General features: G+C 40.6%; 1 protein-coding gene across 2 annotated transcripts in view; it reads right to left on the bottom strand.

Annotated features, from left to right (window-relative positions):
• The window catches only part of LOC126268145 (uncharacterized), a 100,536-nt gene that overhangs the window by 55,277 nt on the left and 19,416 nt on the right, over nt 1-25,843 (bottom strand). For both annotated transcript variants that reach the window (XM_049973678.1, XM_049973676.1), the window contains exon 2: nt 23,080-23,171. In XM_049973678.1, coding sequence (XP_049829635.1) covers nt 23,080-23,171 — 92 coding nt within the window. The remainder of the gene's footprint in view (nt 1-23,079; nt 23,172-25,843) is intronic.

Below are 25,843 nucleotides of genomic sequence, written 5' to 3'. Positions count from 1 at the left end.
CAACATGTGTTTTGGTACAACTTGGATGTTGACATTGCCCTCCTGGTTGCCTCCACTTCATAGTGTGCAACACACCATGCAGCTCACCAGATATACAGGGTGATTCAAAAAGAATACCACGAATTTAGGAATTTAAAACTCTGCAACGACAAAAGGCAGAGCTAAGCACTATCTGTCGGCGAATTAAGGGAGCTATAAAGTTTCATGTAGTTGTACATTTGTTCGCTTCAGGCGCTGTTGACTAGGCATCAGCGTCAGTTGATGCTAAGATGGCGACCGCTCAACAGAAAGCTTTTTGTGTTATTGAGTACGGCAGAAGTGAATCGACGACAGTTGTTCAGCGTACATTTCGAACGAAGTATGTCTGTATATGGGGCACTGAGAATCCGCGGGAAACAACTCAGTATGAACGTGACTCGCCTATGGTGAACGTTTTCTGTGCCAGTTCAGCCAATAAAGTTTTTGGTCCCTTTTTCTTTGAAGGTGCTACTGTAACTGGACTACAGTATCTGGAGATGTTAGAGAATTGGCTGTTCTCTCACTCGAACAAGCAGCACAACAATTCATATTTCAGCAGGATGGAGCGCCACCACATTGGCACTTATCTGTCCGTAACTACGTGAACATCAACTACCCATGACAGAGCACTTCATCACTGGCCTCCAAGAAGCCCTGATCTTACCCCCTGCGATTTTTTCTTATGGGGGTATGTTAAGGATATGGTGTTTCGGCCACCTCTCCCAGCCACCATTGATGATTTGAAACGAGAAATAACAACAGCTATCCAAACTGTTACGCCTGATATGCTACAGAGAGTGTGGAACGAGTTGGAGTATCGGGTTGATATTGCTCGAGTGTCTGGAGAGGGCCATATTGAACATCTCTGAACTTGTATTTGAGTGAAAAAAAAACCTTTTTAAATACTCTTCGTAATGATGTATAACAGAAGGTTGTATTATGTTTCTTTCATTAAATACACATTTTTAAAGTTGTGGTATTCTTTTTGAATCACCCTGTAGTTGTCTCCTTGGCTGATGCTGCCGCATGCATGGGACTGTGTAGCCTACATCTGGATTTTGTTGGCCCCTTTCTCAATACATATTGACTGTTGGTCACTGACAAATATTCTCGTTTTCCATATGTTGTTTGTTGTGATTCCACATCCAAAACTGTCACTGTCCTGGCCTTGTCCATGATTTTTTTCACTCAAAGGCTTGCCCACAATTTTAATGTCTGATAAAGGTCCACAATTTTTATCACAAGAGTTTGCAGCATTTTGCAAAACCCATGGTATCTGTCACATCCTTGCCTTGCAGTTCCATTCACAATGTAACAGTGAGGCAGAATGCCTAGTATGAACATTAAAAACTCAGATGAAAAAATATGTAGCCAACTCTTTGTCCAAGATTGCCTTAGATTGATTTCTGTTCTCATGCTGTTTCATGCCGTTCAGGGAGAAGAGCCTGGTGGACTTACTCCATGAGCACCAATTGAGGACACTGCTACACCTCCTGTATCCTCCAGCTAGACATCAAGCTATGCAGCCACTGTGCCTCTTCAGGCCAGGTATGGCTATTTTGGCATGCACTTTCGGACGTGACACTAAGTGGGTTCCAATTGTCATTGCCAGATGACAGGGGGTAGCATCACTGCAAAATCTGCATGGAGGACAGCCTTTGCTCGAGGCACCATGATCAGCTTCACCTTGACATGAATGGCCTGGCGCCCCCTAATGTGACGCCATTGCCTCCAAGTCCATCCACCTTGGACGTCATATAACCTGCTGCTGCCAGTTCTCCACTCCTGTGCAGGTGAAAGCATCTCTCCTCGGCCCAGCACTTCCCCTATTGCTTCTGACACCACCATCAGGGATTCTGCCATTCATTCCTGAGCAACTGCTGACATCAGTATCATCAGCACCCCAAGCACCATCACCAGAACCAATGCCCCAGGCTGACACTGAAAGGCCCCAGGATTGCCAGTTTAGCCTATAACATCCCAGCTTCCTCAACCAAATTATAACGTCCCAGGACTTTCTGCACCAAATTATAACATTTCAGCTCCTCAACACCAAATTAAAACGTTGCATTAGGAGGTGTCTGCTTCGTGCAAAAGGTCTTGAGTTCATATTGATGACAACAAGTAATTCTTCATTACAGACGTTTATTTACAAACAGAACTGACAGACTTCACAGACTCAACAACTGACTCTCCGAGCTAACCGCACTGCATATCCGAACTGAACTGAACTGACAACTGACAACTCCTAGGTGTATTAATATCTTTCCAAACAATGAGAGTCTTTGACAATGTTTTGTTTACAATATGATAGCAATTCACGACTTAAAACTAAATTAGACATTACAGAATTTTAGTACAGATTAAAGTAAGTAAAAGGATCAGTACATATAAATTCTTACAAGCATAATTTCCAAATAGATTTTATAACATTTTTCTACCAGCTTCTGGATAACCTTCACCAGATTTGTACCGATGTTTCCAGAAATATCTTGACATTTGATTCTGGATATTTCTTGAGTGATTTAGAACAACTATTTATATGTAAAATGATTTAAATCGTGTTTCAAAACGTAAATAAATCTTTCCAGCAATACTTCCTGATACAAATCATCCCTCGAAATTAGGCCACGAAACAGCTTTTCACAAGTTTTCGTATTTTTGCGATCATAATATAGAATTTCTCCATAGAAAGTTCCAGAAGTGTGCATTAAACGTTCATTCACAGACCCCCTCTTTAGCTGGTGAGTCCCCAAAAGCATCTTGTCCATACTATACTAAATAATTTAGCTCAAAACTGATAATCTATACAATTAATCAGAGCTACAGCAAACAGTGAGTCTTTCTTTTACAAAATGAAATATAATTACAAAATTGAATGAAAATAGGTTACTAACAGTAATATATATTTACATTAATTCTATTTTTGTTCTTTCTGTGCAAAATGTCCTAATATTGACACAGTACAATATTTAAACATCACCAAAGTTTCCCTTTACATTTTGCATATCTGTATCAACATCCCCTAAAAGTCTACAGTATCGAATACTTCAATATGTCCCAATATGTCCTGTAATGTTACAAGCCGTATGGTTTGACAAGGGGAAGATGGGCACATTCTTGCCCGAAACACTTCAAACTGTATGCTTCTGTTGCAGCACGCCACCTTAACCAAAGCCAAGCAGATAAGAAGGCCACACATATGGTAGAAATGTAGGGTACCTCAGACTTTTGAGTGTGTGTGTGTGGGGGGGGGGGGGGGGGGGGAGGGTGTAGCCGGGCTACATTCAGCCTCAGTTCCCTATGTGTATTGCTACTGCTCTTTGTGTGTGTAAATGGTTCCAGCTGAATACTGTGTTCAAGTTGTTAATGCTTCTGTAGAATAAAGTTGTGTCCAGTCTACTACTGGTAATATTGTACTTATGCCTATAACAACAGTACTGATATTGCTTGTCTCATTTTTGTGTCATTCTTTACCACTGCTGGCCCAACAGAATGTATAAGAAGCTGCATTTCACATCTTGTTTATCAGCAGTAAATTGGAAATTACTGCACATCATCAATTGGCAGTTCCCAAATTAGCATGTGGATTGCATCATTTAATTAATTTCTCCAATTTGTCCACACCCTTTTTTTCACTCACTTTTCTCCTTTTAGTTGTTATCGCTACAGTGGCAGTGATTTACTTCTTGTGTAGTCTCTCCACTACTGAATGCAAAGGCTGTCTAGTAGTCCAGAGAGTGCTTGGACGAGCAATTTCTGTAGTGAGATGTTGAGGTACTCTTGAGAGTAAATGTCATCAAAAACTACTCTCAGGTGAACACTGTCCTGAGAATGACTCTTGTGAATTATTGTCATGAATTCTTTAAGTGCACACCCACTTTCATCATCAGAGCTTTTAAAGATATGTGATTCAATAAGGCAGAAGGAATAGATAAAACTCCTTTGGAATTTCTAAAACGATCAAGCAAGTGGGAGCCAAATTACTCTTCCAGTTGGTTTGTACAATCCATGAGTCTCGAGATATACTACCAGACTTCCAGAAAAATATCACCCACACAATTCCAGAGATAGCAAGAGCAGATTATTGCATTAACAGCCAAATAGCTCATTCAACCAATCTACAGAAGAATGGAAAAAAAAACTGAAGGTTCATTGGATGGTGATAAGCACCAGAGAGGAGGTTCTGATGCACTTGATAATGAAAGTAAGACTTAAGAAAAACCAAGACACATAAATTGAATCTGTTGACCTAGAAAAAGCTTTTGATAATGTGAAGTAGTGCAAGATGTTCAAAAGTCTCAGGAAAGTATATGTAATCTTTAGACAAAGGTGAGCGATATACAGTCTGAACAAGAACAAAGAGGGAAGATGATAATGGAACACCAAGGGAGAAGCGCTTGAATTAGAAAAGGTATAAGACAGGGATATACTCTTTTGCCCATACTGTTCAATCTGTACATCGAAGAAACAATTGCTGAAATAAATGAAGGGTCAAGGAGTGGATTGAATATTCAAGGTGAAAGGATATCAATGACAAGATTTGCTGATGGTGCTGCTACCATCATTGAAAGTGAGGAAGACTTGCAGGACCGTTTGAATGGAATTAGCTGTCTGATCATTCCACGCTGTGGACTGAACGTAAGCCAAAGAAAGATGAAAGTAATGAGGAATGGAATAAATAACTGCAACAAACTTAACTTCAAAACTGAGGACAGGAAGTAGATGAAGTGAAGGAAATCTGTTACCTCAGAAGCAAAATAACACGACACACAAAGCAAAAGGATACAAAAATCAGGCTAGCACAAGAAATGACAGCATTCCTGGCTAACAGAGGTCTGCTAGTGCGAACAATAGGCCTTAATTTGAGGAAGAAATATCTGAGTGTCTACATCTGGAGCACAACATTGTGTGGCAGTGAATCATGGAATATAGAAAAACTGGAAAAGAAGAAAATTAAGGTATTTTAGATGAGCTGTATAGAAGGAAGGTGAAAATTAGATGGACTGGTAAAATGAGAAATGATGACGTTCTTCACAGAATCAGGGAGGGGAGGAAAATGCAGAAAAAAACTGACAAGAAGAACAGACAGGATAGTGTTAAAATATCATAGAATAACTTACATGGTACCAGAGGAAGCTGCACAGAGTAAAAACTGTAGTAGCAGACAGAGATCAGAATACATCCAACAAATAATTGAGTAGATTGACTGCAAGTGCTACTCTGAGATTAAGAGCATCACACAGGACATGAATTCATGGCAGATCATATCAAACCAGTCAGAAGATGAATGACCCCCTCCCTCCCAAATAATAATAATAATAATAATAATAATAATAATAATAATAATTAACTGCCTAATAATTGACCTGTTTTGTCAAAACAGCCGTAAGTTGGTTATAAATTTATTTTTATACTCAGTTTAGTTTACACAGTCCAGTTTTAGAATGAATTTGCAGCCACATTGAGTTAATTAGTTATCAGCATGTTCCATAGATAATAATTCTGATCTCTTCACATGATGCAGAACATTTCAGTTAATTAACAAATGTGATACACTTTATCTGTTAGAAAATATGGCAACACAAAGACTATTTGCATTAATATTAGATTAACTTTATTTTTTTAATACAATGATTTATACCTAACTGTATGTATATTCTGTTGCAGGAATGTTCTTGTAGACTGTTAATACTTTTGGATTAAACGAGACCACCCACTGAAAAGCAGAAGCATTGAGTTCTTGATAGGAACACACAAAAGAAAGAAAACTTTCTAGCTTTTGAAGTTATCCTTTGGCAAGCTAGAGTAAAATACACACATTCTCTCTCTCTTTCTCTCTCTCACACACTCTCACTCTCCCCACCTCTGTGTCTCTCTCTCTCTCTCTCTCTCTCTCTCTCTCTCTCTCTCTCTCTCACACACACACACACACACACGTACATTCCTATACCCATACATGACAGCATCTGAACTAACATTGCCAATGCTGTTTTTCAATAGGTGGACTGGTTATGGTGGAGGTAATGTCGGGTGGGATGGATACAGGGGAGGGAGGTAAGAGGTGAGAGGCAGGGAGAGGGACTGGGGGTGGGTGGCTAGTGGCTCACAGAGAGGTGGCCGTTTAATGGCTAAGAATGCAGGAGGGAGGGATGGCAGGTGTATGAGATGACACAATTTTAGTGGTCAAGGGGAAGTGTCACATGCTGAAGGCAACATGGGGACATGAACCGGGTTGGGTTGACAGGATGGAGGAAGAGAAAACTATTGGGTGGAGGGCATGGGGACAGTCAGTCACTTGAGACTGAGGTCAAGATTATTATGAGAGCAGAGCATGTGTTGTAAGAATAACTCCCATTTCTACATCTACATGACTACTCTGCAATTCACATTTAAGTGCTTGGCAGAGGGTTCATCGAACCACAATCATACTATCTCTCTACTATTTCACTCCCGAACAGCGAGCGGGAAAAATGAACACCTAAACCTTTCTGTTCGAGCTCTGATTTCTCTTATTTTTTTTTGATGATCATTCCTACCTATGTAGGTTGGGCTCAACAAAATATTTTCGCATTCGGAAGAGAAAGTTGGTGACTGAAATTTCGTAAAAAGGTCTCGCCGCGACGAAAAACGTCTATGCTGTAATGACTTCCATCCCAACTCGTGTATCATATCTGCCACACTCTCTCCCCTATAACGCGATAATACAAAATGAGCTGCCCTTTTTTGCACCCTTTCGATATCCTCTGTCAATCCCACCTGGTAAGGATCCCACACCGCGCAGCAATATTCTAACAGAGGACGAACGAGTGTAGCGTAAGCTGTCTCTTTAGTGGACTTGTTGCATCTTCTAAGTGTCCTGCCAATGAAACGCAACCTTTGGCTTGCCTTCCCGACAATATTATCTATGTGGTCCTTCCAACTGAAGTTGTTCGTAATTTTAACACCCAGGTACTTAGTTGAATTGACAGCCTTGAGAATTGTACTATTTATCGAGTAATCGAATTCCAACGGATTTCTTTTGGAACTCATGTGGATCATCTCACACTTTTCGTTATTTAGCGTCAACTGCCACCTGACACACCATACAGCAATCTTTTCTAAATCGTTTTGCAGCTGATACTGGTCTTCGGATGACCTTACTAGACGGTAAATTACAGCATCATCTGCGAACAATCTAAGAGAACTGCTCAAATTGTCACCCAGGTCATTTATATAGATCAGGAACAGTAGAGGTCCCAGAACGCTTCCCTGGGGAACACCTGATATCACTTCAGTTTTACTCGATGATTTGCCGTCTATTACTACGAACTGCGACCTTCCTGACAGGAAATCACGAATCCAGTCGCACAACTGAGACGATACCCCATAGCTCCGCAGCTTGATTAGAAGTCGCTTGTGAGGAACGGTGTCAAAAGCTTTCCGGAAATCTAGAAATACGGAATCAACTTGAGATCCCCTGTCGATAGCGGCCATTACTTCATGCGAATAAAGAGCTAGCTGCGTTGCACAAGAGCGATGTTTTCTGAAGCCATGCTGATTACGTGTCAATAGATCGTTCCCTTCAAGGTGATTCATAATGTTTGAATACAGTATATGCTCCAAAACCCTACTGCAAACTGACGTCAATGATATAGGTCTGTAGTTAAATGGATTACTCCTACTACCCTTCTTGAACACTGGTGCGACCTGTGCAATTTTCCAATCTGTAGGTACAGATCTATCGGTGAGCGAGCGGTTGTATATGAGTGCTAAGTAGGGAGCTATAGTATCAGCGTAATCTGAAAGGAACCTAATCTGTATACAATCTGGACCTGAAGACTTGCCCGTATCAAGCGATTTGAGTTGCTTCGCAACCCCTAAGGTATGTACTTCTAAGAAACTCATGCTAGCAGATGTTCGTGTTTCAAATTCTGGAATATTCCATTCGTCTTCCCTGGTGAAGGAATTTCGGAAAACTGCGTTCAATAACTCCACTTTAGCGGCACAGTCGTCGATAACAGTACCATCGGCACTGCGCAGCGAAGGTATTGACTGCGTCTTGCCGCTTGTGTACTTTACATACAACCAGAATTTCTTCGGATTTTCTACCAAATTTCGAGACAATGTTTCGTTGTGGAACCTATTAAAGGCATCTCGCTTCGAAGTACGTGCCAAATTTTGCGCGTCTGTAAATTTTAGCCCACCTTCGGGATTTCGCGTTCTTCTGAACTTCGCATGCTTTTTCTGTTGCCTCTGCAACAGCATTCGGACCTTTTTTGTGTACCACGGGGGATCCGTTCCATCTCTTACCAATTTATGAGGTATGAATATCTCAATTGCTGTTGCTACTATATCTTTGAATTTGAGCCACATCTCGTCTACATTCGCATAGTCAGTTCGGAAGGAATGGAAATTGTCTTTTAGGAAGGCTTCTAGTGGCACTTTATTCGCTTTTTTAAATAAAATTATTTTGCGTTTGTTTCTGATGGATTTGGAAGAAATGGTATTGAGCCTAGCTACAATGACCTTGTGATCACTAATCCCTGTATCAGTCATGATGCTCTCTATCAGCTCTGGATTGTTTGTGGCCAAGAGGTCAAGTGTGTTTTCGCAACCATTTACAATTCGCGTGGGTTCGTGGACTAACTGCTCGAAATAATTTTCAGAGAATGCATTTAGGACAATCTCGGAGGACGTTTTCTGCCTACCACCGGTTTTGAACAAGTATTTTTGCCAACATACCGAGGGTAGGTTGAAGTCCCCACCAACTATAACCGTATGAGTGGGGTATTTATTTGTTACGAGACTCAAACTTTCTCTGAACTGTTCCGCAACTGTATCATCGGAGTCTGGGGGTCGGTAGAAGGAGCCAATTATTAACTTAATTCGGCTGTTAAGTATAACCTCCACCCACACCAATTCGCACGGAGTATCTACTTCGACTTCACTACAAGATAAACCACTACTGACAGACACAAACACTCCACCACCAATTCTGCCTAATCTATCTTTCCTGAACACTGTCTGAGACTTCGTAAAAATTTCTGCAGAACTTATTTCAGGCTTTAGCCAGCTTTCTGTACCTATAACGATATCAGCTTCTGTGCTTTCTATTAGCGCTTGAAGCTCAGGGACTTTTCCAGCGCAACTACAACAATTTACAACTATAATTCCGACTGTTCCTTGATCCAAGCACGTCCTGTAATTGCCAAGCACCCTTTGACATTGCAGCCCATCCCGCACTTTCCCGAGGCCTTCTAACCTAAAAAACCGCCCAGTCCACGCCACACAGCCTCCGCTACCCGTGTAGCCGCCAGCTGAGTGTAGTAAACTCCTGACCTATTCAGCAGAACCCGAAACCCCACCACCCTATGGCGCAAGTCAAGGAATCTGCAGCCAATACGGTCGCAAAACCGTCTGAGCCTCTGATTCAGACCCTCCACCCGGCTCTGCACCAAAGGTCCGCAGTCGGTTCTGTCAACGATGCTGCAGATGGTGAGCTCTGCCTTCATCTCGTAAGCAAGACCGGCAGCCTTCACCAAATCAGATAGCCGCTGGAATCCAGAGAGAATTTCCTCAGATCCAAAGCGACACACGTCATTAGTGCCGACATGTGCCACCACCTGCAGCTGGCTGCAACCTGTGCTCTTCATGGCATCCGGAAGGACCCTTTCCACATCAGGAATGACTCCTCCCGGAATGCACACGGAGTGCACATTGGATTTCTTCCCCTCCTTAGCCGCCGTATCCCTAAGGGGCCCCATTACGCGCCTAACATTGGAGCTCCCAACTACCAGTAAGCCCACCCTCTGCGATTGCCCGGACCTTGAAGGCTGAGAATGATCCTCTGAAACAGGGCAGGCAGCTGCATCTGGCTCAGCCAGAGACAGTGCCTGAAACCGGTTTGTCAGACGCACCGGGGAGGCTTTCTGATCAGCCTCCGGGGACGCCTTTCGCTGCCTGCCACGCCTTGGAACGACCTCCCAATCAACCACAGGCGAGGGCTCAGCCCCACTGCGGGCAGTAACTGGGGCAACCACAGCGGCAGACCGATCTGGGGACAGACGGGACGAGGTTGACATCCCCGTGATACCCGAGTCCGGCTCCCCACAGTGGTGCCCATTGGCAACAGCCTCAAGCTGCGCGACCGAAGTCAGCGCCGATTGCAGCTGTGAGCGAAGGGATGCCAAGTCAGCCCTCATCCGAACACAGCAATCGCCGTCCCTGTCCATTTTAATCGATGTTTAACAACAGTTACCGAAACACGAGTCCGTGCCTAGATAACGCAAGCGGAACACGCAAAGAATGTATCAACTAACCTGTACAAATGCCTAACGACTGCGCTACAATCTGCTGAATTTACGATTACAGTAACTAAAACTCGAAATTGCACCTCCTATACGAAACTCACACGCAATTTAAATAAGAATCTACGAAGTAAACACTAAAGCGCGATGCTACAACTGTCAAGTACTATAATACTCCCGAAATATATGAATTAAACAATGCAAGTACCCAAAAACACGCAAAGAAATTAATTAAACTATCTAACAAATAAGTAAGCAAGGTTTATACGACTTGCTGCTGCAGCTGCTTATCCAACGGCGGCAGGGAGCACACTGACTGTGACCAACCGACACTGGCCGTTCACAACAAAAACAGAAGACAGACGACTACGCGAATTTGCACTATTCAGGTACTAAGGCACGATGCTACAACCCTCAAATACTATAATACGCCTGAAATATATGAATTAAACAATGCAAGTACCCAAAAACACGCAAAGAAATTAATTAAACTATCTAACAAATAAGTAAGCTAGGGTTATATTACTTGCTGCTGCAGCTGCTTATCCAACGGCGGCAGGCAGGTGTTGTTCAGAGAAGCAGGCAGTGGAGGGAAGGTTCCAGATGGCACCCATTTCATTGAACAGACTTAATTTTTTCATTGGATGTCTTTACTAATAAACTGCACACTGGACAGTGATTAATATTCAAAGTAACAATGCAAGAATTATTTAACTGCAATAATTGAAAGAGACTATTTTGCTCCATTTTTAAATTTCCAGAAGAGGAACTTCTGCCAACTAAATTTGCAGCTTGTTTGCTTTTGGTGCAGTGATAAACCCTTACTTGCCAATTTGTGCCTTTTTGGAAATTTGTGTGTTATTGTTGGAGAGTCCTCGCCACGGGACACCTCAAATCCCTCCAACAAAAGCCAACCTTTTTCCAGTACTGTACCTTGTCTCTCCCAGTTTGTACCACCATCCAGCTGTGATCCCCCTCCCACTGCCACCTAGTCAGCTACCAGGAATTCCTTACCTCCAACTTGGCCTCACCATCCTTCCTGGGAAAAACAGCTGTATACAACCAGAAAACAGACCCAGACCTAATCATCCTCCCTGAAGACAAAGGCTCTATGACTGTCTTTATTGGGGCACTGATGACCTTAGCTGTTTAGTCCCCCTTAAACATGCCAAGAACCACCACTGTCTTTATTAGTCACAGTGACTACCTGATGGAAGGTGTCCCACAACTGTCCAACTCCTCCACCTACAAGCTCTGCCAGAATGATCCCATCCGGAAGTCCAACATAATCTCCATTCCCACTGAATTTCATAGGCCCTTCCCAGAAGCTCTCACTTGAGTCCATCACACTCCTCACAGCAACAACAACCTGGACATCCACCTTCTACATGCTCGTCAAAACCCCCAAATCCGACAATCCTGGACATCCCACTGTATCTAGCTATAGTGCTTCCAATGAAATAAATTCCACTCTTGGTGACCAACATATCCAACCAATTGCCCGAAATCTAGTCTCCCATATCAATGATTCTAACCACTACCTTCAGTGACTTTCCACCATCCCCACCCCTTTACCTCCTAGTTTCCTACTCATCACTGTTGATGCCACTTCCCTATACACCAACATCCCTCATGCTCATGGCCTTATTGCTATCAAACACTACCTCTCCCAACATCCTTCAGACTCCAAACCAATACATCATACCAACTGTATCCTGATCCACAACTACTTTCCATCTGTAAGGAAAGTTTACAAACAAATTTGCGGCAGGGTCATGGGTATCCACATGGCACCCTCATATGCTGACCTGTTTATGAGCCATTTAAAGGAAAGCTTTCTAGCCTCCCAAAAGTCCCAACCTCTAGTCTGGTTCAGGTTCATTGATGATATCTTCATGATCTGGACTCAGGGCCAAGACACCCTACCCACATACCTTCACAACCTCTGTAACTTTGCTCCTATCTGATTTGTCTGCTCATCCTCTACCCTAAGTGCCACCTTCCTGGGCATCTACCTCCACCTCTCTGATGATACCATCCACACCTCTGTCCACATTAAACCCACTAATCACTAACAGTATCTTTCTCAGTATGCTAAAGTCCTCAAAAAGGCCTTCACAGACAGGCATTACCCTCCAAACTTAATCCGTAAACAGATTTCAAGTGCCATATCATCATGTGCATTGCATGTGGTAGAGGTGGGGAAAAATAGGCAGGTCAGAAAATAAAAGATGGGCAAAACTAAAATGGAGTGAAGGAAGGGATAGTTACTGTGACAAAATACTGAGACCAAAGAAATTAACATAAATTAGAACTAGGTGGGTGCTGAGAACCCAGGACATGTAATACCAGTTCCCACCTGAGGAGTTCTCAGAAACTAGTTCCGAAGGAATAATACAAATGACATGTGTCATGAAAGATGCTGAGATCACAACCTTCATGTTGTAGAGCACACTCTGCAACAGGATATTTTATGTTGCCAGTATACACCCTCTTCCACCTATACCTATTAATCCTAACTGACAATTTGGTAGCAGTCATGTCAGCGTAAGAGGCTGAACAGTGTTTACATAACAGCTGGTATGCGATATGTCATTTCGCAGTGGCTCTCCCTTTGATAGTATATGTTTTGTCAGTTACAGGACTGGTATAGTTGATGGTAGGAGTGTGCTTACGCCAAGTCTTACAGTAGGGACAGTCGCAGGGCTGGACGCCATATGGTAGGAAAATGGGTGCAGAAAGAACATAGGGTCTGACAAGAACAGTACAGAAATTGGGGGCCCAATGAAAAGCTATTCCAGGTGTGGCAGGCATGACATCGGACAGAATAGACCTCATTTCAGAGAATGATTTTATGAAGTCATACCTTTGTTAATATATTCAAGACCAGGATAATCTAAGTGACAAATGTTCTCTTAAACTGTTTTTGAGAGGGAACAGCAGTACAAGGATTGGATGTGAAGGTCTGGGAAATCTGCTTTTGAACTAATTTGGTGGGGTAATTATGTACTGTGAAAGCTGAGATGAGAATGATGGTGTATAATGCATCTGAAGAAATATGTTTATCTTGAATGCCAAGGCTGTATGGGAGGGAAAATTTGACTTGGAAAGGATGGCAACTGTCACAATGTAAGTATGTTTGTTTGCGAACAGAAGCATGTAACTGATCTTTGATGAGGATGGGGTCAATTCCAGGCAAAGTGGCATGGGATTTAGAATAGGACCATGTGAAATTTAATTGGGAAATTGTATGTACAGATTCCAGAATTTTAACAGATCAGCTTCATCATGAGTCCATATAGCAAAGATATCATCTAAATCAAAACCAGGGACTGAAGTCTTATGGCTGCTAGGAAAGCATCAAGTGACCCACAAAAAGGCTGGCATTTTAAGGAGCCATTGGGATTCCCATGGCTGTGCACCAGAGCTGTTTGTATGTCAGCCCCTCAAAAGTAAAGTAGTTGTTGATAAGTATAAAGTTGATTAAAGGGAGTAGGAGGAGGAGGAGGAGGAGGAGGAGGAGGACATTAGCGTTTAACGTCCCGTCGACAACGAGGTCATTAGAGACGGAGCGCAAGCTCGGGTGAGGGAAGGATGGGGAAGGAAATCAGCCGTGCCCTTTCAAAGGAACCATTCCGGCATTTGCATGAAGCGATTTAGAGAAATCACGGAAAACCTAAATCAGGATGGCCGGAGACGGGATTGAACTGTCGTCCTCCCAAATGCGAGTCCAGTGTGCTAACCACTGCGCCACCTCGCTCGGTAAAGGGAGTAGGAAGGATTTCATAGGTTTGGAATCAGGTGGGCGCTGACTGAGGGAATGTTCATCAGCAGACAGACCATGTATGTGGGGGTTGTTTGTGTAGAGGGAGTTAGCATATGGTGACAAGCAAGGTGTGGGGTGGGGGTGGGACAGGCACAGATTTCAGATGATGTAGGAAATGTTTGGTGTGCTTAATATAAGAGGGAAGTCTTTGTCCTGTAGGTTGCAGGTGTTTATCAGCTAATGTCAACTGGAAATATCACTTTTCAACCTAGTTGCAAAACCTTTCCAACAGCAAACCTGACATTGAACCCTGACTTGAATAGTTACAACTATGATCCCAACTTGATCCACAACAACTACCTCAAAACCATCCCTTACAAGCGTCCCACAAATGCCTCACATCCAGTGTTGCTTCACAAGCCTTCTCAGATCCCCACAACCAATCCTGACCTCTTCTCTACAAAATTAAGGGTTCTCTGTTCCCTAAAAATCAATGACTCCATTGTTACCCTCACGACAGACAAGGGATCTACCACTGTGGTACTAGACTGACTAGAGTGTGTAAGCATTGGTGTGCCAGCTGTCTGACATCTTGACATAAAACATTTGCCATCAAGATTCCATCCCTATAATATAAACTGACCTGCAGTTGCTCCTTAACACCTCAGTTTCCTCACAAGGACTAACACCTCAGTCCATAGCGTTTCTTACCCCACATAAACCATGAAACCTCACCTTTTACCTTCATCCTAAGATTGACAAATCCAATCACCTTGGCCATTCCATAGTTGCTGGCTTCAAAGCACCCACCTAACTTATATTTTCCTTAATTGATAAACACCAGCAGTCTATAATACAAAGACATCACTCCTATGTTGAAGATACCAACCATTTCCTAGACCATCTGAAATTTGTGCCTGAATCACTCCCAAGACACATCTTGTTTGTCACCGCTGATGCTACCTGCCTCCATACCATCACCCCCATGTACGGGGTCTGCCTGCTGCTGAACATTTACTTAGTCAGCACCCACCTGATTCCAAACCTATGACATCCTTCCTGCTCACTCTAATCAACTTTATACGTACCAACCTTTGAGGGGCACACATACAGACAGATCGGGCACAGCCAGGGGAACCAGGTTGGCTCTTTTCTATGCCAATCTTTTCATTGGTTGCTTGGGAAGGGCTTTCCTGGATCCATACACCTTCAGCACTTAGTTTGGTTTAGATACATTGATGACATCTTTGGCATACGGACCCATAGTGAGACTGACCTGTTAAAATTCTTGGGAACTCTAAATATATTCTCCCAATTTGATTTCACATGGTCCTATTCTGAATCCCATGCCATTTTCCTTGACAATGACCCCATCCTCACTGAAGGTCGGCTACACATTTCTGTTTACATTAAACCTACGAACAAACAAATGTACTTACATTTTGACAGTTGCCACACTTTTTATGTTGAATGCCTTGGCATTTGAGGCAAATGTATTTCTTCACATGCAGACTCTTTACATCAGTACACCACCATTCTCACCTCAGCCTTCACTGGCTGTAATTACCCCACTAGCCTAGTTCAAAAGCAGATTTCCTGGGCCATTACACCCAATCCTGCTATTGCTGATCCCTCCAAAATTATATGTACTCCTATTGTCACTCAGTTTTATCCTAGTTTTAAATATATTAACTAGCTACTTTGACAAGGCTATGACTACCTAAAATGATGCCCTGAAATGAGGTCCATTCTGTCCAACATTTTGCCCACCACACCTAGAATAGCTTTTTGTTGTCCTCCCAAACTTCACAATATCATTGCCAGACCCTACATTCCTTCTCCACCCATTTCCCTACCATATAGCTCCTACCCCTATGACTGCCCCACTTTAAGACTTGTCCTATGCATCCTCCTACCACCTCCCTTACTAGCTCTGTAATTGGCAAAACATACACTAACAAAAGGAGGGCCACCTGCAAAAGAGTACGTGTCATACTCCAGCTCTTGTATAACCACTGCCTGGCCTTTTACAAAATGGTTCAAATGGCTCTGAGTACTATGTGACTTAACATCTGAGGTCATCAGTCCCCTAGAACTTAGAGATACTTAAATCTAACTAGCCTAAGGACATCACACACATCCATACCCGAGGCAGGATTCAAACCTGCGACCGTAGCGTTCGCAGTTCCAGACTGAAGCGCCTAGAACCACTCGGTCACAACAGCCAGCTGGCCTTTTACAGCAGCATGACTTCCACCAAATTATAAGTTAGGATGAATGGGCATAGGCAAAGGGTATAATAAGCAGCACACAATACCCTGTTGCAGTGCATGCTCTACAACACGATAGTCTTGTCCTCATAACTGTTTCATCACAGGTACCATCTAGATTCTTTCACCAGACACCATATTCTGAGAACTCTGCAGGTGGGTATTGGTGTTACATGTCTTGGTTCTTGCCATCCACATAGCCTTAATTTACATTAATATATCCAGCTTCAGCATTTCATTTCAGTAAGTATTACTTTTTTACAGCTTTCATTTTTTGACCTGTCTATTTTTCCATGCCCCCCCCCCCCCCCCCCCCCACACACACACACACACTTCTACCACATATAATGTCCGCTCTTATTAACTAGTGCACAATGTTTTATCAATAATCTCTGCCTTGCATATTACCCTACCTTCCACCTTTAAGCTCTCAAGTTTTCAAATCTTGTGTGGTGCTGTCTCCAACAACCAATCTTTCCTTCTCATCATTCTCATCCTCTAAGTAACCCCTGACCTGGGTTTTGTGTGACTTTTCTGAACTCTCACCATTTACTAAAAATCACCAATCCCTTTCCTACACCCCTCTTGCTTCCCCTTCAACATTTCTATCAGAGGCAGGAGCAACTGGCTCTGAAAGCTTGAAAATTTAAATTCCTTTTTATGTGTGTTGTCCTGCCAGTGCTTGGTGAGTAGACTTTTTTTATCCATCTAATTACATTATATTTTCGAAAAATGATTATCTTCAATGAAAGGTTTTTATTAAGGTTTATACCCCCTGATATAGTTACTAATCATGCTTTATTTTAAACTGTGTTCATTAATACATGTCACTGCATGTTTGAGGGTCATTTCATCATCTGGTGATCATTCAGAATAAATATTGCACTTATTTGTAAGCTTAACATAATATATACATCACATGAAGGTTAAGCTAAACTTTGTGATGTTATTGACACAATTTCTTGTGGGATGTTAGTGGTGTTTCACTTCTGGTGTTCCTGACTTTATTATTAACTATGTATGTAGATCTAGATTACCTAATGAACAATTATTGCAAGTTCAAGTTTGTAAATTACCTATGTTTTTACTGTGATTTAAATACTGGATTATGTCCCTTCAAATTCGCCCACTGGTTGCTACATGGTTGTGTTAGGTCTCAAGGCATTCTTAAACACCATCACATAAATTTTAACTTGCAACTGACAATAATTATTCATCTTTTATGTTTTAAGTAATAATAGTGTCTGATGTACCAGAATTAAAACATCCACACAAAGCTGTAACAATAACATTGCAAAATTTAGGTTCTACATCTACATCTACACTCCACAAGCCACCTTATGCCACATGAAGGAGGGTACGTCAAACCACTACTAGTCATTTCCTTTCTTGTTCCACTCACAAACGCAACAAGGGAAAAACAACCGTCTAAATGTCTCCATATGGGCCCTAATTTCTCACGTGTTATCTTCATGAGCCTTAGGCACAATGTATGTTAGAGGCAACAGAATTGTTCTGCAGTCAGTTTCAAATTCATGTTTTCTAAATTTTCTCAATAGTGTTCCTCCAGAAGACTGCTATCTTCCCTCCAGAGATTCCCATTTCGGTTCCCAAAGCATCCCTATAACACTTGTATGTTTCTCAAATCCACCAGTAACAAATCTAGCAGCCAGTCTCTGGATTTCTTCAATGTCTTCCTTAAATCTGACTTGGCATGGATCCCAAACACTCGAGCGGTACTCAAGAGTATACTGCACTAGTGTCCTATATGTAACTTCCTTTACAGGTGAACCACACTTTCCTAGATTTCTCCCAATAAACTGAAGTCAACCATTTGCTTTTCCTACAACAGTGTCACATGCTTGTTCCATTTTATATCACTTTGCAACGTTGTGACCAGATATTTAAATGATGTGACTGTGTCAAGTGGGATGCTACTAATGCTGTATCCAAACATTGTGGATTTGTTTTTCATACTCATCTGCATTAAATTACATTTTTCTATAGGGTAGGGCTAAAATCCAGACAAATTTCAATTGCCCACTGTATCATAGTTTCACCAGAGGTCGCAATTGGCTTTCTTGAAAGTGATGGACATGTAGTAAACAGTCATAACATCAAAATGACGAGACGTTATGGACAAATGTGAAGTACAACTGAAAAGCCACATTTATTGAAAGGCTTCGTGCTAAGCGTTTGCCCACTGAAATAGTTTGATTCTTTGGGTACCGAGACCAATTTATTATAAATTTGTGGCCAAGTATAATGCTACAGAGAAGTTTGGGGAAGGTTCTGCTAACCCAGCGAGGAAACATCGTTTGAGGAAACACATGTCACAAACTGTGGCAGTCGTTGAAAAGGTTCAGGTGCTGATTTTGGAGGACCTGGGGCAATTGCTAAGGAAACTGGCATCAGTATTGAATGTCAGTGAGAGAACAATGTATCGAATGGCAGAAAAGGACCTCACATGAAGTATTTAGTCCGAAACTGGCTATCAGATAATGTTGACATGTTCTGGCCAAAGGAGTTCTGGCCCCTGAATAGCTTGGATTTGAACCCCCTCAACTACTATGTTTCGAGTATAGTTGAAAGAGTTATCAAAAAGATGAAGACACCCTAATGTTGAATTTCTATGCATTGCTATCAAAGCAGCATTCGCAAATATGGACAGTGCTGTTTTACAGAGTGCTTGAGATCACTTCAGGTCAAGACTGGAGGTGGTCATTGGAGCTGTAGGGGGTTACATTGAGTAATGTTACTCTTGAAAGATTCTACTGCTTATAAGTAAAAGGATTTTCATTTTGCATTAATAAATTTAGTTTTTAAAAAAAGTTTCATTTGTCCGGATAAGTGCTGCACCCTGTACATCGAGAGGTAGCTGCCATTGTTCATACCAACAAGAAGTTTTATCTAAGTCATTTCGTATCCTCCTACAGTCACTCAAATTTGACACCGTACTGTACACCACAGTATCATCAGCAAACAACTCAGATAGCTGCCCACCCTGTTCTCCTAATCATTTATAAATATGGAGAATAATAGCAGTCATATCATACTACTGTGAGGCATTCCTGATGACACCCTTGTCTTTGATGAACACTCACCATTGAGGACAATATACAGGGATCTGTAGCTTAAGAAGTCTTCAAGCCACTCACGTAGCTGTGAAGCTATTCCATATGCTCATACCTTCTTTAACAGCCTGCCATGGAGCACTGTGTCAAGCACTTGCTGGAAATCTAGAAACATGGTACCTGCCTGATGCCCTTCATCCATAGCTCGCAGTAAATCTTGTGAGAAAAAGACCAGCTGAGTTTCACACAAACAATGCTTTCTATAACCATGCTGATTCATGGACATAAGCTTCTCAGTCTCAAGAAAATTTATTATATTCAAACCTTAATGTAAACATTTCATATACAAATTTATATTAAGATTTGCATTTAAATTCTACATTTATTCTGAATGATTGCCTGAAGAGAGCTGAGGTTTAAAACTTGTAGGGACTTGTATTAATCCTCAAAGCTTAAAATAAAGCAAGATTTGTGATTGATACCAGAGTATATAAAATCTAATAAAATCTTATAATATGGTCACAGACTCTCAATTACCAAATATGGCAACAGATATAGATTTGAAATTAACACATTATTGTATAGCTGATGATGCATCAGAAAGTTACACAAAGTAATGAGTATTCAGGTAAATGCTTTGGAATGATTTATTGCATTTATGACTACTCAGGATGCTGACATACAGCTGGTCCCCTACATTTACACATTGTGTATGCTGTGAAATCCAGTGTGCAGTGTATGATGGTGGGTACTTCGTACCAAAGTTATCCACATTCTGTACTGTTCCATCTGCATATAATGCTGACTGGCACATAAATTTAATCTGTGTGGATTCAACACACTCCACTACAGAGTGAAAGATTAATTCTAGAAATACCCCCTTGTGCACTGGATAGCTCATTTCTTTGCAGTATCATTTCTTCCATGAGTACAAGTCCAGCAAGGGGTGCAGAGAGGTTCTGCTCAGTGTGAGTAGTAAGAGAGATGTAATTGCTGAAGTGAAGCTGTGGGAGCCAAGAGTCATGTTCAGCCAATAAGAATATTTCTTTTACTGGTTCGTGTCCTAGTCTAGCATGTAATTTTATTCTAACAGGAACTTTCAAAACAGCACCTACTTCATTTCAGAGTGACAGAGTCACTATGGAAGCTTAAGCTTGCCTGTACAACTCAAACTGGCATAGGAGAAAAGGGATCCACTTGCCATGTCAAGAATATACTGTAGATCGTGCATATGTGGAAAAGTCTACATTGGAATGACTGGATAGTCAATCAACACCACGATAACTGTACATAAGTGGCACTGTAGGTTGAGGTGGGTAGAGAAATTGACCTGGTGGAGCATGCACTGTGTGAGACCAACCAAATAGTGAAATTCGCTAGCACAGAAGTTCTTGCTACGGAGAAGAGCTATTACACCTTCTTGTTCTGGGAGGCTATAGAAATACACAAACATGACAACAGCTTCAACAAGAAAGAACAAAGCCTCAGGGTAAACAGACCATGGATTCCAATGTTGCAGAGAATGACCATTGCAAATAGCAAAGGGAAAACCACAGTAGTAATAACCATTGTAAAGCCCTTGGATGTTGATGGGCAAGGTACAGATAATCTGTGGCCAGGAGCTCAGCTCCAGTCCACCACCAGTGGCCATGAAAGCCTCAACAATTCTGTGTCAATTACAGTTGCATTTTCTTACAAAAACCTGTAAAAACTGTGTAAATTATCAGAAAAAGAATGTTAGATAATATTTCCGGCATGCCCTACATATACTACTAACATTCAGCAGATATAGCATGGACAGAACAATACTTACTATTTGAGATCAAAACAGATATGGGAAAGACCCAGTCCAACATTGAGGGTGGGTAGAGTTCCAACAGCACTATAAGTCACAAAGATTAAAGAACACAATTAAAATAAAAAGAGCACAGCACATACCTCACTACCAAAGGGTGCCAGTGCAATGTAAACTAAATATAATGGCCAAATATGAGTACAATGACGGTTATCCTGATGCAACTCATAGCCTGCTATCACATTTTCAAGCCTGCCAACCCTTTCTCTTAATCCTGGCTGGTCTGAAGCTGAGGATGATTTATGTTTGTGTCCCAGTACAATACATAGTTTTCATTTATCGGGAAGATTCAAGTCATTCATAAATACAATGCAGTCATACTACGCTCTTCCTGCATGAAAATAAATATTAACTTTTTTCATTTTGCAATAATTCATATTTTCGACTCATTAACCTACTTCACAGTCTCTTCTGTTCTTCATGACAAATCATTTTCAACCTGGCTTCTTTTCTGATATATATTTAACTTCCGTTTGTCCAAGTTTATTTAATGTATTTTTTTTTGTTACTATAAAATTATTCTGACATGACCAAAGCCCTTTTCAGTAGTTCAGATTTCCCATGAAACATATTTACCTGCAGTTACACACACAGCTATCCCAATACATATTGTCGTGGAAGAAACTGAGTAGCCCAGTCATTGTGGTGTAGTGGTTATGATACTAGACTGTTGAATGTAGGGTCATGAGTTCAAATCTCACCTGAAAGGTAAAATTTTAATTTCCATATTCGGTTCGACTACAGTGTCCACAAACGTCAGGAATCATTGTAGTGGAATGTTCTGTAACTGTATTTGCACCATATGCATTCTGGCCGGAGGCAGTTCACTCAGTGTTTTTGTATGTGCAAGTACTGAATAAACCTTAGTTAAGTAAAGTTAGGGTTTGTCATTCATCTAATTACACCTTCTTCTACATGTGAGTGTTAAGTATACTCTTCAACCTTTCTGCCACCACATCCATTCCAAACAAACACTCCCCAAATGGTCAATATCGCCTTTGATAAGGATAGAAGCTGATGCGATGAATTAATTACAATTAAGCAATTTTAATTCATTACTTCAGCTTTTATCCTTTTTGAAGATATGGTTGAGACTCATATGCCTCCAGGAAAATGTAATTCCATCAGATCAATAGATAAATATTTCACAACAGCAGTACACCTAAAGGTTATTAACCAGTTTAATCTATTGTATACACAACCCTACTCACAATGCGTTTTTCATGATTAATGGGCATTAAATTTTATTTCAAAATTTAGAAATTTTTGAAGTAATAGATTAACATTAATTACTTCAATATTAGACTTCAATTTTAGCCTGTCAATCGATTTTTTTCATACTACACAAGGTGTCTCATAATTCATGATGTAAATACATATAATTGAAAGTACATGATGCTAAAAGCAAAAAAAAAAACCTCAGTAAACATGGGCTCTAAAATGCATACCTTAAGAGTTATGACCACTGGTTCAGTAGGAGCGATGTATGTCATAGCAGCAAAGATCAAGAAGTGCTCATAGCTCTTCAGGCCCATATTTACTGTACATTCTTTTCCTTATTTTGGTTCATACTATCACCTCTCAAAGCATGAAAAGCACAGAGCTAGTAGTACAAGCAATTTGTTTCATGATATCAAAGATGAGGAAGTGCTCGTAGCTCGTAAGATATTCATTTTAGAGCCCATGTTTACTCAGATTTTTTTGTAATAGTATCATTTACTTTCAACTGTATGCATTTACACCTTTAATAATGAGACACCTAGCAACAGAACAATGGTGTGCAAACTAGTACAGATTAAAAGCAAACCTGTTTTATGAGGTCTAGATCTCCATTGCCATCCACTTGCACCCAAGAACCATTTTCTAACTTGGCATACTTCTGAAGTGACCAAACACTATCTGAAAACAATACAAATATATAAAAAACCAAATCATAAATTTGAAGCAAAGCAGTGATTTCTTATTTCCTCTCTCAAGTAGGGATAGACAGGACATCATCCAGAAGAAGAATTACACAAACAATTACATCAAAAGTACAAAAATACCTGAGCCCATCTATATAACATACTTTTATGGTATAGCTACATAGAATGTGAAATAATGTAATACGAATATTTATAAACCAGTGGAAAAACACTCCTATTTGAGCACAAAAAAGTTGAATGTCTTTTTCTTGAAAAGGCTCTGAGAGAAAAATAGGGAACAAGCTGCCTCAATCCTGATTCTGCATTCCTCCTCAAAAATTTTAGCATGTGATCATATTCACACTCTTAGTGCTGAAAGAGAATAGCAGAGAGACAGTGGCAGTGAAATAGGGAGGAGACAGTGCCAGTGGAAGAAAAAAAGAGAGGAGACAGTGATGGTGGTAGAGTGAAAGCAGCAATGAAAGAGAAGGAGAGACAGATGAAGAAAATAACAGTGGGAACCAAACTGTGAGGAGAGGTTGATTGCCAATGAGAGACAATGACAATAAAAGAGAAATGGATGGAGATTGAAGCAATGGGAGCATAATGGAGAGAAGACAACAGAAATGGAAAATAGGGATGACTGGAGACCAAACATAGACTTGGGCAGTCTGAACCCTCCGAGACAAGTGGGTATAGGGGAGGTTGCATTTTGGACCAAAATTCTAAACACATGAGTATAGGGGAAAATATAAATTGGACCCCCCCCCCCCCTCCCTGCCATAATTTCTGAGCTGGTGATGAATAGTGAAGACAGTGAGAGCAGAAAAGAAGATGGTGTAAGTGAGGCAGGAGAGAGTGGCACTGGGAAATACTGTAAATCAGTGGTAGAGAAAGGAGACTTTTGGAAAGAGACAGTAGCAGTGAGACATAGATGCTGAGTATCAAGGTTTAACTACAAAGAGAAACTGGCTAAAGGCTTTAGAATAATCTATATTAAAAGAATGCAATTATGTTTGCATGCCATAATTTTTACTCAGAAAGGTGGAATGATGATTGAGGCAGCTGGTTCCCCACTTTTCTATCAGAGTCTTTTAAAGAAGGACACATTCACCTTTTTTTTTGCTCTTACAGGAGCATTTTTTGGCTAGTTCCCTCCTTTTCCCTGCTACAGCAGGGTATGCTGCTTACATAAAAAGAATTATATAGGTAAACAAATAAGTATACATAATTTAAGGTTAACAGCAAATCATTTGCTTTACATTTTTTCTGGATATTTTGCTCACCAATCACAATTCGTCAAAAATGCCTGGCCTATGAGTTCTGTCTTAAAAGAGTACAACCGTGATTAGAAATAGTCTATTGAATTTGCAATCTTACCAGTTTTACATAATTTTTGCCATTCATTTCCTCCAAATGCAAATTGAGTCCTACATTTAACAAAAAATAATTAAAGAAAATTTTTTACAGCAGTAGCACAAATGCAAGCTGTAAAGTGACCACACCACAAAATAGATAATAATAATAATAATAATAATAATAATAATAATAATAATGTTTATTTGTCCATGTTAAATTTACAGTCTTGGACATCGTCATTTTTTGTACAATTATATCAATGTCATGTCATTCCAAGAATGAATATATACATCAAGTAGCACATTGTATATCATTCCATGCAATAATGTTATAAACACATTAGCACATTATATATCACTCCATACATATAATGATTATATACATCAACTAGCCAATCATAACAATACCACCACTAATATACTGCAGTATGTAAAAGAATAAACTAAGAGTACTGCAGCTCAGAATCCTTTTAATGAGTATAAACATCTTTCTATTAACAAATTTTTCAACTTGCCCATGAAAAGATTGCCTTGGAGTTGCTTTATATTTTTTGGCAACATATTATAGAATTGTTTCCTAGTTACAGATGGAATTTGGTCTGTAGCTTTCTTGTTAGTCTGTATCCTATGATACTCACTTTTGGCTCGAGTATTGTAATTATGGGTGTCACTTTTCTTTACACTATTTTCCTATTTTATGGTCTTAAATACATACAATGAGTACACAGTCAGTAATTTATAATTTTTGAAATAGTCCCAACAGGACTGGCATTTGCTTATATTAGCAATTATCCTAATGCTCTCTTTTGAAGCCTGAAAATGCGATCCAAATAGACAGTGGGTGCCCCACCCCAGACCTTGATCCCATATTGCAGATGTGAATGTATTAACCCATAATATACTTGTTTAAGGACAAGAGTTTAAAGAGTCTATGCTTACTCTAGCTTAAAGAGCACAGCAAGTACAAAGAATTTTGTATAACAGAATAATTTTCTGTGAGTGCTTACACTGCCAGGTGGCATCATCAAACAATTTCCAAATCAAGACAGCCTTTATAGGTGTGAGTGACCATTATACAAAGACAGCGTATCATAAAGTTTTATTGGTGAAAAAATAGCAACTAAAAACATTGATTGGTGACTTAAGAACTCTTGCAATGACCTCAGAGCCATTGCCATCTGTTCACTACATCAGTTAAAACTGCATTTAAACCTCGAGCCAGGTATTACATGTATAAGTATGGTAAATTTAAACCTCAGTTATGAATAGAGATATCAAAAAAAGTTTGAAGGTTCCATTAGAAAGTCAT

Source organism: Schistocerca gregaria, chromosome 4 (genome assembly GCF_023897955.1).
Source record: "Schistocerca gregaria isolate iqSchGreg1 chromosome 4, iqSchGreg1.2, whole genome shotgun sequence".
Classification (NCBI taxonomy): Eukaryota; Metazoa; Arthropoda; class Insecta; order Orthoptera; family Acrididae; genus Schistocerca; species Schistocerca gregaria.
Note: the sequence above shows the minus strand (reverse complement) of the source record. Positions and strands in the feature narration are given on the sequence as shown.